This window comes from Plectropomus leopardus, chromosome 15 (genome assembly GCF_026936395.1).
Source record: "Plectropomus leopardus strain MGB_pleo_1.0 chromosome 15, ASM2693639v1, whole genome shotgun sequence".
Lineage (NCBI taxonomy): Eukaryota > Metazoa > Chordata > Actinopteri > Perciformes > Serranidae > Plectropomus > Plectropomus leopardus.
In genome coordinates this window covers 24,131,786-24,149,497 of record NC_142190.1, presented here as the reverse complement: position 1 = coordinate 24,149,497, position 17,712 = coordinate 24,131,786, and the positions used below count along the sequence as shown (strand labels likewise).

Sequence of the window (17,712 nt, the reverse complement as noted above, 5' to 3'; positions counted from 1 at the left end):
ACTGCAATTAGTGATTAGGTTTTAAAATATCCCCCCAGAGAAAGTTCAGTATTTTAAAGCTGTAATATTTCAGACCTCAATTTATGGAATTTGGATTTTAGGATCTGTAATTTTCATGTCAAACTGTTAAAAAGCTACAAATATGAAGAATACATCATCACTACCAGGGGAGTTTTTCATGATTTTTCTCAGGGGAGTACAGTGATGTAACTGGATTACATTTATTCAGTCAGAGAGTACTAAAAATACTTGGAGCACTGAATGAAAACGTTATTTTACAAGACTAACATTAATGCAACACGTTTAACGCATTCATTGAGTACGTCTTTGGGATAAAGTTTGAAAAAGACAAACATGAAACGCATAGCAGTTAGTAACGAGAACCATGTGTGTCATCCATCTCCTCACCCTAACCCCCAAACCCCCCCCATTTCCCATCTGTGCCCTTCAGGCCCTCACTTCAGTCACCTCCCACTTCCCTCTTCCTTCAGAACCCGTCTGTTTTTGTTTTCGAGCCCGGGCTCTTTGCACAGGAAATTGTATACATTGGGAGCATTCAGGAAGGCAGAGAGCAGCTTTCCCGTTAGCTCCAAGTTTGGGTACATGAAAAAAAATGGATAAAAGAGGTCAGTAATTCCTAAACTGGGAGAGAAACAGAAGTCAGCTGTTCTCCTCCCCTCACTTCACTTCCCTCCCCTTTACTCAACATTTCAAAAATCCCTGCCACACCACTGCCACGAGTCCATCTCTAAACATAGAATATTCTAAAAATCTCAAAGCAGAAATCAGTTTTAAAACAAAAAAAATAATGTTCCTGAGGGGATTTGCCTCTCTTGATGTGCTTCCTCAGCTACAGAGGAGCCAGTGAAAAGGGGAGACTGTGTGGAATGAAGGAAAAGAGGAGGAGATAAAAAGCAGCACAGAGAGACTGGCTGGGGGTGAAAAAACAACAGGAAACCAACCGATTCTAATGCTGTTTCTGCAAATCCTCCACAGATAAAGCAGTGGACTGCCACGTCCCGGCCAAGCAACAGTCCCACCATGACTTTTCTTTGATCATCACTTCAATTTATGGCAATCTAAAGGACTTAACGTTCAAAATGTGACGTCACTTCTGCTCTCAGCCTCCAACAGTGTGGTTAGTCAGAATGTGAGCGGATGCAGAGTTTTGGGAGCTGATCGCTGGGATTTCTATATGTGGCTGCTTTTTTGACCTCCAAACTCAACCTCTCACAGGGTCATATGGATCGATCGTCGTGCTTCCAAGGATCTGTTTGTTGTAATCATCGGGACTACTAACTGGAGACACATGAAGAATAAAGGGACTAAGCAGAAGGCCAAAAAGAAAGGAAGTGAAAATGTGTTCGGCTGTGACCTGATAGAACATCTCCAGAATTCAGGACAAGATGGTAAACTTTTTTTATTTTGCTTGTTTTTTTTTTTAATCTAACATTCTTTTACAAGCAGCTATCATCAAACCATACACTATTTCTTTCATAAATTATTTTGATCACACATAGAGGATAACATTTATACTAAAAACTAATCTTTATTAGTCATTCCCTTGATTGTTATAGCTATGATGACCTTCTACATACACATCAAGTGGTGAGATAAGGACAAAAAAGACAAAAAAAGTGTCTTTAATAACAAACCGGGGCTTTGTTCAAAGATTACACTTATAACTAGTATGTATAGGCTACATATGTTTTACATTTACTGTAGTTAGGCCATTCATTCACACAATTACTGTTTTAAATGGTCATTTGTGACTTTGGGTGTGGCTCTTACATTTTTTGTGTCAATTTCCTATGGTGACTATACAGTAGTTCCTATGACTAGTTTTGTTTCTGACAAAGACTGGGCGGTGCTCCAGCCTATGGATGACAGAAAATAATGAGCCACAAAACAAAAAAAAAAAAGAAAAAAAGAAGTGCAACAAAGTGCATCATCAATTAGTCAAATGTGTGATCAGGTTAGTTTGAGAGGGATGTAGTCTTTTATCCCTTTTTGGGGTTTTTTCTGATCAAATGTTCTTTTTTGAACAACCATCATCAGTGATTCATTTTTGGGAGAACCATGATATGTCAAAAAAAAGAGTGAGCAGAAATCTCCCACGTGCAGAGGCATATGAGTAACTGTGCTGAGGATAACTTTAAGGAAGACCTGTTAGAGAGGACGCTGTAAGGCGGGGCATTCAGGGCAGGAAGTGAGGGAGGAGGTTTAGGTCGTACCCCTCCTTCATGGATGTTCAGCAGACATATTATGTTTTTAGTCCATAAGTGCATCATGTTACTGTTTTTGAATACCAATGGAACCTCCAGACAAACTAACAGAGACACACTCATGGTAAAGGTTGTATATATGAGATTAATATAGCAGCAAATAACTATTTGCTATTTAAAGATATAGTGGAGTAATAGCAGAAAATGAAGTCACGCTCCCTGTGTGTGTGTGTGTGTGTGTGTGTGTGTGTGTTTTAATTTGAGCTTCTCTGTTTTTTGTTTTGGTAGCCAGACTGGCCAAGTGTGCATGTCAATCCCTCCCCTAATGCACCCCTGTCTATCTAATCACTGCTGCTCTTTGATCATACGTTTTTTTTTTCTGATAATGCTGTTTCGACCCATGGTGGTGGGGCGCTGTGACAGCGGAAGCATAATGTCCACCCTCCAGTTCACCTTCAGGTTTATAGTTAGATTTTTCAGCACTGTAGCTGTTGTTAGCAACATCAGTACAGTTAGCACTGCTAGCCACAACCATTTCAGGCTCAGGCTCACTTACGTTTGTTACCGGCTGGCCGTCATATTGTTTTCAGACGGGCAAGTCACATTACGTCACCCACTCGCAGGAGTGTTTACCAGTCCAGTGTAGGGTGGTGCAATCTGGTAGTTGTAAGTTTCCTACCTCTTGAGTGAAAGAGAAGGCCACAGCCATTTTCTTAGTTTTCTCTGGTCATATAGCACCAATGTAAAAAGTATTTGTCTCTTTCTACTGTATCTGTTTTAAGAACATCTTTTAAGCAGTGGAATACTTATTTAAGCATTGAAATAGATCTCGTTTATGCATCTCAGTTGCACAGAAAACATTTTTAACCCCACTTGAACAAACAACAATCAAAAGATGTATGTTTGTAAACTTTCGATTCCTCATTAGGAAAGTTTTAGATATAGATATAGAAGATATACGTATATACGTTTGAAAGATCAAAAATTGAAACATCTAAAATAATAACAAGCAATAGAAAGTGAGCATAAAAACTGTGTGGGACGTAAAAAAGGATAAAAATCACCAGTTCTGCCTCACACAGACAAAATGAATCATGGTTAAGTTAAGTTGTTTATAACTTTTAGTCCTATTTTAAGCTGACATTGTAAAACTACAATTATTTCAGAATTGCAACTCTAAATCAGCAGATACCCAAACATGTCATCTGGAGGAGGAAATACACAAACTTAATCCTTCACTTGGCCAATTTTATAACAAGGTTTTGTTAATCTGGTTCTGAACCTTAAAGTCAACATACAACAATGCTACCATTACATTTTTATTTTTTTTTATAAAACCTGACCAAAAGAAAGACTGCAGGGCTGTTAGGGGTTTTGTATACTAACCACTAAGCAGCAGCTCCAGTTTCAGTGTTTACTGGAACATTTAACATTATTACAGAAACAAACAACTTGCATCTGTTGACTGTGTTGAGTCTTAATTTGACATGTATTTTCCTCACCACACACCATGCACTGATTTAATTTCATGTGTCACCATAAAGTCTTTAAAGTTCAGTCCAAACTGTATTTTGTTACCAGTCCAGGAGAAGCAGAAATCCTTCCTGAGTGAAGCGAAAGAGAGGCACTAAATGAAGGCTCCAGAGCTGTATTTGACCACAGGCATGTCACCGAGATGTCCAATTAAGTCAAATAGATGAGAATGTAAATGGCAGATTCTTGGTGTCTGCTGTGATTTCTGAGAAATGAACCATTAAAATGAATCTTCCGTTTTGTGGAGGACGAATTTCAACTGCAAGACGATCACCACTAAGAGACATGGACATAAGAGTTTAGTTTTAGTTGTGGAAAAGTCTAAATCATTACTACTCTATATCACACACTGCTTAGAGGTTAAAAGTCAATTTGTTGGTTCACGTCTGACTGAAAATGAGCAACACACTTAGGGGGCTACTTATTTATATTAAGATAGCTTTTAATATTACAAGTTTTCTGGAATGTTATGTTTTAATATACAGGAATTATCTACACAAAAAAAAGCCCTGATTTTCACACATTACGGGACAAAAATCTGAACATTGAATGGGGAATCTTTTTGTGTCACTCCATGAAACTGACTATACAGTCAACAGACATAAATAATTGTCACATTTTAAGGAATGAAATGTCATATAAATATAACTTTAACTAACAGATCCCTCTCTCTGCTGCTGAATTTGAGAGTTTTGGCTCAGAGTACAAGAAAAAACTCATTTTAAGAAAACATCCATTAAAGATATGTTTTGTTAAATTCCATACATTTTAAGACAAAAAATAAGACACTACAGTACATATTTTTAACTATTGGATATCACCATTAAACTTTTCCAAATAGATACTTACATTAAAAAGTATTTTTTGTATTATGAGCTTTCTGAAATGAAATTATAAATAATCTAATTAATACAGCTCTTTGGACATTTTCCTTCCACTAGTCTGAAAAAAGGCATGTAATGAAAGAAAAATTGCCCCAAATCTATAAAACTGACCAATGCATGAAGATATGTTTTAACTTGCAGTGTTTTGCCTTTATTAACATTAATATTAGCCAGGATAAATCATCATTAGAGTTTCCCTCATCTGTACCACTGTGGTCCTTCAGTTACACTGTAAACAGAGCTAAAGTTACAAATGAGTTGATCTTAATAGTCTGTGTTTGAAAAGAAATCCACACACCATCAAAAATACAAGACATTCAGCTTCATAATCAGCTGATCCAAGTACACCTACTTGCAATCAATTGTTAGTTCCAGTTTTAGCTAAAGAGAAGCTGTGGTCAGACTGAATCAGAGCATGTGATTTAGCTGTAAAACCTCACTTAAATCGGTTCAGAGTTTTTAAAAACTGCAGTTAAACATGCTTTTGTACAGAAGATTGCAGTTAAACATGCTTGTGTACAGAAGATGATGTACTGCAGTTGAGAAAAGCTGTGCAGGTCAGTGGTAACATTTCAAAAGCAGTTTTCTATTAGAGGAAATGTCGTAAGTAATACCAGCTACAAGGACTGGGTGTGTCAACCTTCCTCTGAAACAAACAAACCATTTTTAACTTCCTGTCAAAGTCCACCTACAATCAGCGGCCCTAAGGAATAGAAAACAGACATAGTGGAACAAACCACTTATATACCATGAGTCAATCTTATGTGCATTGTTACAGCTGCAACATTAGATTTACTGTTCATTTTGCTGCTTTTAACATTTAAAGTGACCATCAAGACTAAAAGTATGTATAACTAACAAAATGTCTTCACTTTAGTCCCTCAGGTTTTGAAGAAATGTGCAGAGTTTATTGAGGAACATGGGATTGTGGACGGGATCTACAGACTGTCGGGGGTCACCTCAAATATCCAGCGTCTCAGGTACTCATGCAACATGTACAGCAATACCTCTGAGGTGTAAAAAACCTCACGCCATGAAAATATCAGTCATCAGGCGATGAGAATTATTATTTCATTACAAAGCAGGAGAGTTTGAACCTTACATTCTCTATGATTACTGGTGTAATTATATTGTTTGGTCCAACTCAGGATAAAATGATGCTATGTTACATCAAATATTTTCTGTAATCATTCCCATTAAAATAGCATTAGTATTACATATTTTTACCCATGCAGGTCAATAAGGAGCCATGGTTATCTTTAACTTGCATCATATTTTGCCACATTAGTCAACTGGATATCTAGCAAGCCACGTACTGCAGCAGTAGTTAGCAGGGGTGGTAACAATCAAAGCATTCAGCTAACTGTGTGTGCATGTGTGTGTGTGTGTGTGTGTGTGCAGGCAGGAATTCTGCTCCGAGGCGTGCCCTGACCTTACAAAGGAAGTGTACCTCCAGGACATCCACTGTGTGGGTTCCTTATGTAAGCTGTTCTTCAGGGAGCTACCCAATCCTCTGCTCACATATGAGCTATACAGCAAATTCACTGTGAGTACATTCAATGCTGATTTACTGTAAAAAAAAAGATCCTGTGTGACCTAGATGTGGTTTTACAGCAGAGTCATGCTTTACAAAGAGTAATTAATAGCAAACAGAACGGCAACGCCAAACATCAATAAGCAGCACTTCTTCCCAAGAGTCCCTCAGTATATTTTACGTCAGCACTATAAAGATTTATTTATTATCATTTTTCACAAATGTGACCCCATCCCTCTGGCTCACCATTGATCGGCTTTTTTTTATCTCTTCCCTGGAGAGCACAGTACCATTAGCAGATGTCAACCAAACTATAAGCAATACTTTATTGCATAAAACACAAAAGTATGCATTAATCATTTTGTTATTTAGAGTTTGGCTGCCTGTAATCATAAAAAGATGCCCCTGCTTATACTGTATGTCAAAACTGATTGTATGAGAGTTCAAATTTGTTTTATGTTTTATGTGTGCATTTTTTTGTGGGCTACCCTGTTGGCAGGCTGTTCTAGCAAATAACAATTTGTTCTATATAACTGACGCTGGATTTAGAGATGTAAACATTTTGTTTCTGGCCCTTTTTAAGCCCCTAATCTTTTAGGTTTTCAAAATACCAACTTTGTGTTAATCAGATAGCATAATCTATGCTCATGTTGTTTATCCTTCTGTTCTTTTCCCTAAAGAAATCTAATATTATTGAGAAAATGTTCTTTTTTTTGCCTGTTGTGCAGACCACATTTACTTGGCATTGTTAGGGATTATTGATGTGTAATTAAACAGGACCTTATTATTATTAGCATGAATTCAAATGTAGCAGATTTGTCATCTGAACATTCATTCTATGACCTCTACTCTATCAGAGGATAACAAAAATAAGTTTCAAGATTAGTAATGCTATTTACGTCAAATTCCTCCCCCACCTACAGTATGTTATGTAACGCAAAAATAGTAAAAGTAGACACGTTTTGCTTCTTTTTAAGTAGCAGCAGTAAAAAATTGTCATACTCAACATTTGTTGTTGTGGTTTCAGAATGATGAAGATCGTTGGAGAACTTTTCAATACAGCAGGATGTAACCTCAACAGGATGATTTTTTTTTTCTACTGGGAAACAATCATATTTGTCCCCAATTGATGCACAGATTTTTAGGCAATCTATGATCTGAAATGGTTTAAAGAATTGTGAAATATAGCTGCCGTAATGGCAAAAAAAAAAAGAATTCCTCAGGGTAGCATGCCCCCAGCCCCCCTTGGTTTGGGCTGAGCCCCAAATGTTCACAACAGCCAGCTCTGCCCATGGATAATGTTTAATAAAGCAAAAGCAAAGGCAAAAAGCCCTCAGTATATAATGAGATGCTAAACTAAATTCAAAATTTACCTAGCAACTTGTGTGGCCAAAATTTGGCTAACACAATCTCTACATTTAGCACGAGAGAGGCTTTTTCTGTATGAACTGCAGATGTGAAAGAAACTGTAGAGAGGGAAGGAATACCTGGTTCATGCTTCTGAGTAGCTTTCTGTGTACCTTGACAGGCTATTAGCATAACTTGGCATTCATACATCTTGTACTGCTCGTGCCTGAAAACTCCAGTTCTGCAGTGTTTTAGGAAAAATTTGATCTTTACATGGCATAATATGAAAAAAAAACAAAAAACACCAAACCCAGTTTTCCTGTTCCCGCCAAGTTGTCTTGGAAGAAATTAACTCCCTTAACAGCATACGCATTAGGCATGATTTGTAAACTGTTGGATACTGTAGGTTATGTGCTATATGTTATGTGTAATATTTATCAAAACGTGACTGATCAGACGTCATGTTGAGTAATAGACTGTAAAGAGACTGCGCAAAAGCATGTTTTAACTGCTACTTATGTCGACAACTAAACCTGTGACTCACAAATGCAGCCAACAAGATGCCAACAGCTGTTCGGGCCTCAATTACATTAGTTTGACTTCACGCACTCCAGCAAGTCTGTTTACATTTGCTCAGCAGGGATAACTGGGTTTGGAAACTTGATGCAGGCCTGCAGGGCCTCAGGTCATCAGCACATAATTCTTTTGACAAGGACATCTGTCTGTTTGCCTGCAGGAAGCGGTCATGGTCCAGGGGGATCATGAGAGACTTTTACACATTCAGGGAGTCATCAAAGAACTGCCGACGCCTCACTTCAGGTGAACTTCAGCCTTTTGCACTCTTCGCAGTCAAGACATTTATACAACTGCTTGGTCTGTTTGTCAGCTTTTACAAATAATGTCACAAATGTTACCAGAAATGTTTGTTAACTCTCCTCAGGACTCTGGAGTACCTCACTAAGCACTTGGCCCACCTTGCTACCTTAAGCAGCAAGACAAACATGCATACACGCAACCTGGCTCTGGTTTGGGCTCCAAATCTATTAAGGTGAGGATACTTTCCAGTCTAAAAAAAGCTTGAATTTTTACTTGTTTGCCCCCTAAGCTGTTGAAACCTGAGAAAACTGGCTTGATTTAAAAATAAAACAAAACAAAACAAAACAAAAATCCTAAAAAATACAAGGAAATTACCCAAAATGAGGAAGGGAAAAGAGAAACAGGCAAGTAAAAAGAAAAAAATTAATAATGCTATAAAAACATTTCAATATAAAATATGATTATTATAAATATAGTTTTGTGGACATTTTCCCTTTCTTAAAAAAAAACCTAAATCTAAATCTAAATCTAATCTACTAAATCTATTTAGTTCTACTTTCTTGCAATTTTCCACAACATTTCTTGCCAGGTTGTTCATTGCCATTTTTCCCATGTTTTTGAAAAACAAAGTAAAAAAAGATCAGGGTTCAAAGGTTTAAGGCATCTGAGTGCAGCACAAGAAAAATGATGTCGATCCAGGTTTCAAAGGGTTAACTTCAAAGTTTTCTTGCTGACAGCACCCATGGATTTCTTTAGATGCTTTTGAAAAATGTGCATATGTAAAACATGTTATTTTCTGTGAAGTACAAAGGTTATTGTCATGTCTTGTTTCCTCAGATCTAAAGATATTGAGGGGTCATGTGGAAATGGAGACATGGCTTTCCAGGAGGTGCGGATACAGCAGTCAGTGGTTGAATTTATTCTCAATCACACAGAGGAGATCTTCAGTGATTCTGTGCAAATCAAACCCAAAGAAGGTATGAATGCAAACAGATTCTTCTGAGAGAGATATCTTGGGCTAAATGATTTACTAAGTCACCACTGAAAAAAACTGACTTATTATATTTCTATAGGACTGAGTTTGAAGTGTGGGGAGAAGTATGCAACACTCCCCATCAGTGGCCAGTGTGGGCCGATGAAACTGATGAGCCTGGAGGAAGCTCAAGCCCGCTCCTTGAGTCCAAACCATCCTGTGCATAGAGAACGTCAGCGAGAGAACAGTCTACCTAATACAAGCACCGCCACGCTCTATCACACCGTCATCGACATATCAGACAGCAAGTAAGATACATTTGCATTCAGTACGATGCATGTATGATTACTGTATTTACAATGTATTTATTACACAGAACAAGCTGTGGGAATGCGCTGGGCTTATTATTCTCTGTTGATCTATTAGGAGAAAATTTTCTGGGAAATCCAAGAAGTGGAAGTCCATCTTCAACCTGGGACGGTCTGTGGACTCAAAGGGAAAACTGAGCCGGAATGGAAGTGTGTTCATAAGAGCACAGGGGACAGGTAAAGTGTCCAAAAATCAATCATATACACTTTAAGGAAAAGTCACTAAATGTATATGTTGTTCCTGCAGTCTATGGCAGTCCAAAGTCAACAACTTGCTCCTCAAGCCAAACAACAGAGAGACAGACTTGTAATATTATCATGTATAAAGAGAAAGATTATCATCAAAACACAACTAGGAATTGTATGGAAGCCCATTTCTGTCAGTGTGATCAAAAAACCAAGGTCCTGTTATGTCATCATACCTTTTTTTTTTCAAAATAATGATTCAGTGTGGTTTTCCATTATTTTGAGATATTACATAATAATTTTGATATAAAAAAATGAAAGATGAAGTTTACTCCATACAACACTAACTAGTAGAGCAAGACATTGCAAGATGAATTTAAGGGGTGATGAGACGATTCCTGGAGTAAAAAAATAGAGAAAAAAATAAATTCATACTTCTAAAGGTATGATTATTATTTTTAAGATTTTTATTTTGCTCTTTTTATGAAATACTACAAAGTGTTACCTCTTTGCACCTATGAAAAAAGATTTAATGAAACAAATAATAGCACTTTTTTTTAATGAGCTGAAACTTAATTAAATTATTTTTTTTTAAGCCTCCAATTCTTAAAATGTTTTGCTCAAGTATGACAATATAATGTTCTTCTGACAGAAAAGGCAGCTCTCCGTCCATCCAGGAGTATGGAGTCCTTGTGCTCCTTACCAACAGGTGGGGCTAAAACCTACATATATTTATCTAAATAGAAAACAATGTGTAATTTTACAAACTAGAAATTTTGTTATAAAACAGTCGTGCATCTATTACAGATATTTTCTTACAGTTCTCTTGTTGAATTATCATGTCATTTTTACTTAACAGATGATGATACAGCAGGGCACAACAGTCCAGCTGGTGGCCTTTTTGCTCCAGATGTAAAATCCAGAACGCTTGGATCGGACTCGCTCTATGATCTCAGTGAACAAGACCAAAACTGGGAATTTAAAGGGTCGAAAGCTGACGGGGCAACAGGTGGCTGGAGCTCCAGCACGAATCAAAAGGGGCCGCCAGGTGCTTCTGCACCCCCCCAAAAAACACTGCCAGAGCAGCTGAAGGTGTACAAAGGTGACGACGTCAGCGGCTACAAGCCCACCTCTCCTAAAAACAGGAGGATGTTGTACTCGGGCTCCTCCCACAACAGCTCCTCTCGGCCCTCCTTCCCGGGAAGCTTCTTCCCGCTGGAGTCCTCGCCAAGGCATCAGCGCAGAGCCGTCAACATATCTGAGCCTTTTGCTGTGTCTGTACCCCTGCGAGTGTCAGCTGTTATCAGCTCCAACAGCACGCCATGCAGAAGCCACGCCAAGGAAAAAGCAGCTACTCTGAAACCCTGCAAAGAGAGCTCAGAGCCGTGCAGCAACAGTGGAAAGAGCAACACTTTCCCCCAACTGGAACCCAAGAGGCAGGAAGGAACGGAGAAGAAAAACACGGAGGAGCCGACCTCAAGAGTCCCTCCAGAGGGTGAGGACATTTTAAAAATGTCTTCTAACATTACATATAAAGTCATACATGTGTAATAGGATGTCATAAAAAATATGCTTTCTTATTCAGATGCAAGCAAAGAAGTGGTGAAAGAAGGTCAAGGAGCGATGAATACTTCTGAACTGGAACCAGCATCCCTTGCAAATGCAAGAGAAGGCAAAGATGCAACGCCATCTCCTGGGAAAGAAGTGCACAACCAGCAGATAACCATGCAACGGGTAAATTATGTAGTTAGTTTGTCGTTGTTTAGTCATTGGAGCTTACATTTTCTGTCGATGTAATAGTCAATTAGGTTTCTCAAGAAAAAAGGCTTAACATATTTAATCCAAATGTAAAAGTCAACAAATCAAACTCCATGTGGCACTGTTACTTGGTTAGTTGATAGTACCCTCTGACTGGTCTATCGACTACTCAGGAGTAACCAGGTCAAGTCAAATTAAGTCAGATAACTGGGATTTACATGTAGAAATTACAGCATTGTAATCTGAATCTCAGTGTTACGGCTTTAGGGTAAAACAGGAAGCGTTTGTTTGCACTTTTTGAGTTGTAATCCTATACACAAATTCAGGGAAGAACCGAAAAAAAACAATTCCCCATCACTGCGGCAGCATCTCCCAACTGAATGCAAGCTGTCCTTAGAAAGATTCAATTTCTAGTGTGATCATTACTTTCTATGTGACATTATTGTACTTTTGACAATGATGTCAAAAGAGTTTGGGAACAACCTGTGGAGTTTTCGGCTGCTCCAACAGTAGTGGCAAACTTCAACTTTAAGGGAAAAAAAAACTCATAGTGAAACAAATAAAGTCAGCTAAGTTAACACTGCTTAGCTAGCTATTGCAAGGAAAAGGAGAGCGAGTTGCTGATGCTCACAAATATGGACTGAACTTTCCTAGGCCATGGAAATAACATATTGGAAGTCTTAATTTAGGTTGTGTTCCTCCTTGAGTCAATCAACCAATTGCGGTGTTATTGTGAAATATAATTGTAGGATAATATTGACAGTAGTAATCTAGAACAACATAAAAACCACAGAGTAAACATTAATCCATCTGCATCACAAACAACACAGACAGTAGTGTCCACCTGTTTCTGTTTAACAAGTGACCATATTAACTGGTGACTCTGCTGAATGCATCGTGGTTGCTCATAGCGACAGCAGCTGTTGAACACATGAACAGATCATGTAGGTGTGTGAAAGCCTTCAGTTTTATTTGAATCTATTTTAAATACACACTAATCTGTGTTTATTATCTACACCCACCATTTACATAAATTCCTAAGAGCAACCATGGACTCATTCTGCTGAAAGTCAACAGTTAACACGGTCACTCATTGAACCGAAACACTGGCAGCCCTATGTTAAGCAGAAGTGTTTTTTTAAACCATGGCACACACTCAAAAATGTCTTCATTTTATGCCAAAATTTGTCATCCATTTAGAACATAGACAACCACTGCTGCTGTCACTGTCTGAGCAGACACTGTCTAGGCCCACTGGAGTAATGGTGGCAGCACTAGACAGTGGAACACACTAAGCGGACGCTGGATTTGTCAATAGTTACATTAATTTCCTTTTTCAAACTTCCAAATTATTTATATTTCTTTTGAGCGATGAATACTGCTCAGATCTTTGGCTCAAACCAGCACATGAGGATGATTACGTTTGTTTTAGAGATCACTTAGTTAGGCTATATTTAATCCTCTCTGTTTTTGTTTGTTTACTGTATCATTAGGACAAGAGATCTTCAAGTGGGAAAGAGCTTTGGTGTGACCTCCACCAAGAACTGAAGATAACTGAACCTGAAATCGACCTGCTGGATGAGACTTTTAAACCTGTTTTTAGCTCCAAGAGCACCTGTGAGGGCATGAAGTTAACTATGGATGTCAAGTCAAAACGAAGCCGCAGCTCTCCGTCTCTGTCGTTGCTATTCAGGGAGCAGTCTTCAAATACCTCTCTGAGTGATCGTTTAATCGCCACTGGATCAGACTCTGCAAAGAAACAGCCCTCAGAGTCAGACATCTTGTTTTCTCTTCACAGAAGCACAGAAAACACCCGCCCTGCTGCCATACTGGATGAAAAGGAAAAGAATCTGCATCTTAACGTAACAACTGTACACAAAGATGAAACAAAGCAGTGCCAGCTGCCTTTAAAGGTAACCTGTATAGATGAAGCCATGAATCTTTTCACGATAGAGGACACACCAACGGTTGTAGGCTTCTCAGGATCAAATGATAGAGACCAAAAACCAGAGAAACAGGGAGTTCCTCAAGATGACAAAAGTGTCTCCTGTGACGGAGCAAAGAGGACTGTGATTCCTGAGATGGAGGTTATTCAGAGGCTGTCGGTTTGTGTGGAGGAGAGCCGCAACACCTTGGAGCTGCCGAACCTCGACAATGACGAAGGATGTGGAGGAAACCTTGAGGAGCTGGACTTGGTGGAGCCCTGGGAGGATTTCAGCTCCAGCAAGCAGTGGGTTACCAGTCCTCTCCACTCACCTGACGTGGAGGAGCTGTTAAACCAGCTGTCACCCTTCAGCTCTCATGGGGAAACTCAGATTTCACCTCCTTCGGTTGATAATAACAAACAGGCTCTCATTAAGAGCACTGAACACTCCTCCTCAGGGAACACTGCTCACTCTACAAGTAGCAAACCAGAGACTAAATGGACGTACTTACCGTCAGGGGTGAACAGCAGTAACACAACACAACCTCACACAGGAAAATGCAGCACAACAAAACAGAAGAATACAGCGTCATCTCAAAGGTTTTACAGACAGATGTCCTATGAAGCAGAGAGAAGAGAGGAATACTTCTTCTCTAAGCACAGACCATATTCACTTAACTTAGACCTGGGGCATCGATGCATCAGAGACATTTCCAATCAGCAAAACCGGAACTCGCCAGAGCTTTCCTCCACTCAGAGAGGCCTACTGACCTCCTCTGAATCTGTACACAACAGGCTGCCCTCAGAGCTGGAGCTGTTTCTGAGTGATCGCCAGGCGCCTCTACGCCGAAATTCAGCCCCAGTCAGCGTGTCGTCGGTGCGAACAGCCTTTATGATAAAAACATGTCAGGCCAAAGCTGTGCCTGTCGTCCCTCCAAAGGTGCAGTACAGTCAGATACCTCCCTACAGACATGAGAAGGACTTTGAAGCAGCGAAAGAGCAAGAAAAGGAACGTCCGAAAATGTGTGTGGAGAAAAGCATTTCTGCACCTCCTCCGATGATGTCAGATCTAAAGGAGGAGCTGGAGAATAAAGAGCCTGAGCCCAAACATTCAAAACACCCACATGTTGCAGAGTCTGCAAAGACCACGTCTACGCCAGAGCTGCCAGTCATCACTAGGAGACACGCGCCCAGTCTGGAAGTGTTTGTAGATTGTCCCAGACCGAACAGAGGGAACCTTTTGCAAAGACCATCCTTTAGGAACAGGCAGAGACCTCAAAGTCTAATCCTGCTCAGCCCTCCTTTTCCCATCATGGACTATCCTCCATCAGGAGATGATGGCAAGCTCCTCTCGTCCATCAAGAGCCTAAACGACACGTCAGCAGTGAATGTGTTTTCTAAAGAGATGGCAGAGAACTTCAGGACGCAGGAGGGGATTGCTCTTCAAAACAAAATGACTATTCCAAAAAGCGGACAGAGATTGGAAACATCGACAAGTTGCTTCTACCAGCCGCAGAGGAGGTCCATGATATTTGACAGCAGGAGCCACAGACAAATAGAGTGACTGGAGGTGCAGTCGTAAGACTGAGTGTGTGTAAATAGACAGGAAGGAGAAAAGGAAGCCATGATGTATGTGAAAGACATTCAAAGGGGACCTGTTATGCTTTTCCATATTTTCTGTCATAATGTTACAATGTCAGATGTTTATATTAGGTGTGGCTAAATGAGTAAAATTGTGAGAAAAAACATCAGGCTTCAGACCGTTCTGATTACTCTGTTTCAAGCAAAAAAAAAGCTAATGTCAGTTTGTGGCAGGTTTCTTTATATGGTCATCTGCTCCAGGTATGCTACTTCAAGTGCTGACATCACAGAGTTTACATTGCTATGTAGCTACATGCTAACGTAAGGGAAATGCAATCTTGGTTGTTGTAAATTGGTCCCCGAATTCAGGTCATAATTCCTATTGGAAAAGCCTGGTTGTGAAGATTTTGGTTGAGAAACTTGGTGATTTGTCATTTTGTTACAGTCATTCCCCAGGTGCAAAGACACTGCTACATGTAGCCACATGCTAACATCAGGAAATCATGTAATCTTTATTGCCAGTGTTGTTTATTCTCCCCAGTTAAGAATCATATTCCTGCTGTAATGTTTCCAGTTTTGAAGTTTTTGTGGTGATTTTTCACGACAGATAGTGATGCTATACTCTAGTCAAGTACAATCATTACCTGGCTACAATGAAAGTGCAGAGATACCGAGATATAGAAGACCCAGGAATGCGTACCAATCAGAGCAGACTGGCTTTTTAGGGAGGGGGGCTCAAAAAAAACAGACGCTTAAATGGAGCGTTTCAGACACGGACAGACAGAGGCTGAATACAGGTGTTCCAGCAAAGACTGTATAAGGAAAACCATGTAAACATGCTCTAATAGAAACCAAAAATGCAATTATGAGTCTGAAAATGAGCATCATAGGTCCCCTTTAAGCTTGACTGACGTGGGGCTGCAGGGCTATTAGTCTGCTGATAATTTCCATGATAAATCATTAAATTGCTAATTCTATAAAATATTAGAAAACAGTTTTTAAAAATCTATGGTTTCCCAGTGCCAGAGCTAATGTTTTTATGTGGCCGATGTCAAAACAACAGTCCAAAGCCCAAAGACATACAGTGATTTTTTTTTTTTTTTAATCTCAAGGTCCACCTTCTAGTTTTTTCAAGAAGTTTCATTCACATCTCGCAGTTGTTGACAGGTTTCAGAGGAAGGAGTTAATGCAGTTTTCATAGAGATAACTTATTGGGCAGGTTCCAACAACTGAGGAAGACTGTGAGATGTGGTTGAAATCTCCACAAAAAGCTTGTGATTGCACCTTTAGAATTTTTTTAAGTTATTCATACAGATTAGTTGTATAAAAATGATGATTTTTCATCCTCTGTTTCGAAAATATACTTTTTTAAGTAAACATATCATAAGATTGTTAGTGTCAGTTCAGGGGCGTCATGCTTATTTATGACTCCATATTATTCCAATGTGGCACTTTCGATTGTAAAAGAGTCAGAATAAAGCCATAATAAACAAACGCATTCCACATTATCAACGGTTCTGTATCAGATTGCGACCTCTTCACATAAATATTCAAGTCTTAACTGTATTTATCCTCAGACAATAAGGGCTCTGAACACAGGAAGTGTGCAGTAAAAGTTAACGGTAAATGTCAAACTGAAGAACTGACAATAAAACTGTTAAACAGCCATGCATTTGATTATGTAGATGAAGATTTGATTATTATTTATTCCTTTATTATCGACACATGATATAAAGTGAACTTGATACATATATACTGTATGTAGCTGTTGGCTCCGTGATAAGCTGATGTCAATGTGATTTTTAAAAAACTAATATTTAAAAGGAAATTCCTTTTTCTGATTTAAATGTATCACAAACTGAATCGATGCTATTTACCCACAGATGAACTTTAATTCATGTGTATCTTCGTTTTCTGTAATTGCTTTCTATTTTATGACCATTTTTACTTGTTGTTTGTTATTTGTTGACAATTGGAACCAGCATTGTAGACTCTGGAGGACATGTAGGACTTTGTGCACGCTGACTGTATTTAATGTGTTTGAGTCAGAGTCAGATGATGGTGTCTCCGGGTTTTTTTTCTCTTTTCTTTGCATTTAACAAACACGGGATCTGATTTATTTAGCTTTAGTGCGCATGAACATAACATGAACATTTGGATGTTGAAAGAAGAAACAGTGTATTTTCTAAAGACATGATTGAGCTCACAGAGTTTTTATACTGTAGTTTGGATGGACTGGATGAATGATTAGAGTGTTTTATTCAAAAAATGTTTGAGAAGTGAGATATAAGTGTTTTTGACATTTGTTTTGTAACTTTTGTATACATGCTGATACTGAGAATGACTGACTGAAGTGTCTGTATTCATAGGAAAAGCACATGATCTGAGAATTTTGAGATGAGAGTTTTGCCTTAATAATCTGACGGCAGCACCTGAAGTAATGTACATAAGACACTTGATGAGTTTTGTTACAACGGAAAAGTTATAAGAATAAAAAGTTCTGTTTTTGGACTACTGTGTGTACTGTGTGGGGGTTGAATGTTATCTGTTCAAACAAGGATAGGTGACAATCATGACAACAAC

At 38.9% G+C, this 17,712-nt stretch overlaps 1 protein-coding gene across 1 annotated transcript; it reads left to right on the top strand.

The window, feature by feature from the left end:
- Positions 1-744: 744 nt before the first annotated feature.
- On the top strand, positions 745-17,640 carry arhgap31 (Rho GTPase activating protein 31). The gene is made up of 12 exons (XM_042499043.2): positions 745-1,409; positions 5,520-5,622; positions 6,044-6,188; positions 8,260-8,342; positions 8,464-8,571; positions 9,177-9,316; positions 9,413-9,620; positions 9,739-9,857; positions 10,519-10,575; positions 10,726-11,361; positions 11,452-11,600; positions 13,118-17,640. Exons 1-12 carry the CDS (start codon positions 1,310-1,312, stop codon positions 15,110-15,112), a joined length of 3,843 nt encoding a protein of 1,280 aa, XP_042354977.2. The 5' UTR covers positions 745-1,309; the 3' UTR covers positions 15,113-17,640.
- Positions 17,641-17,712: the final 72 nt, after the last annotated feature.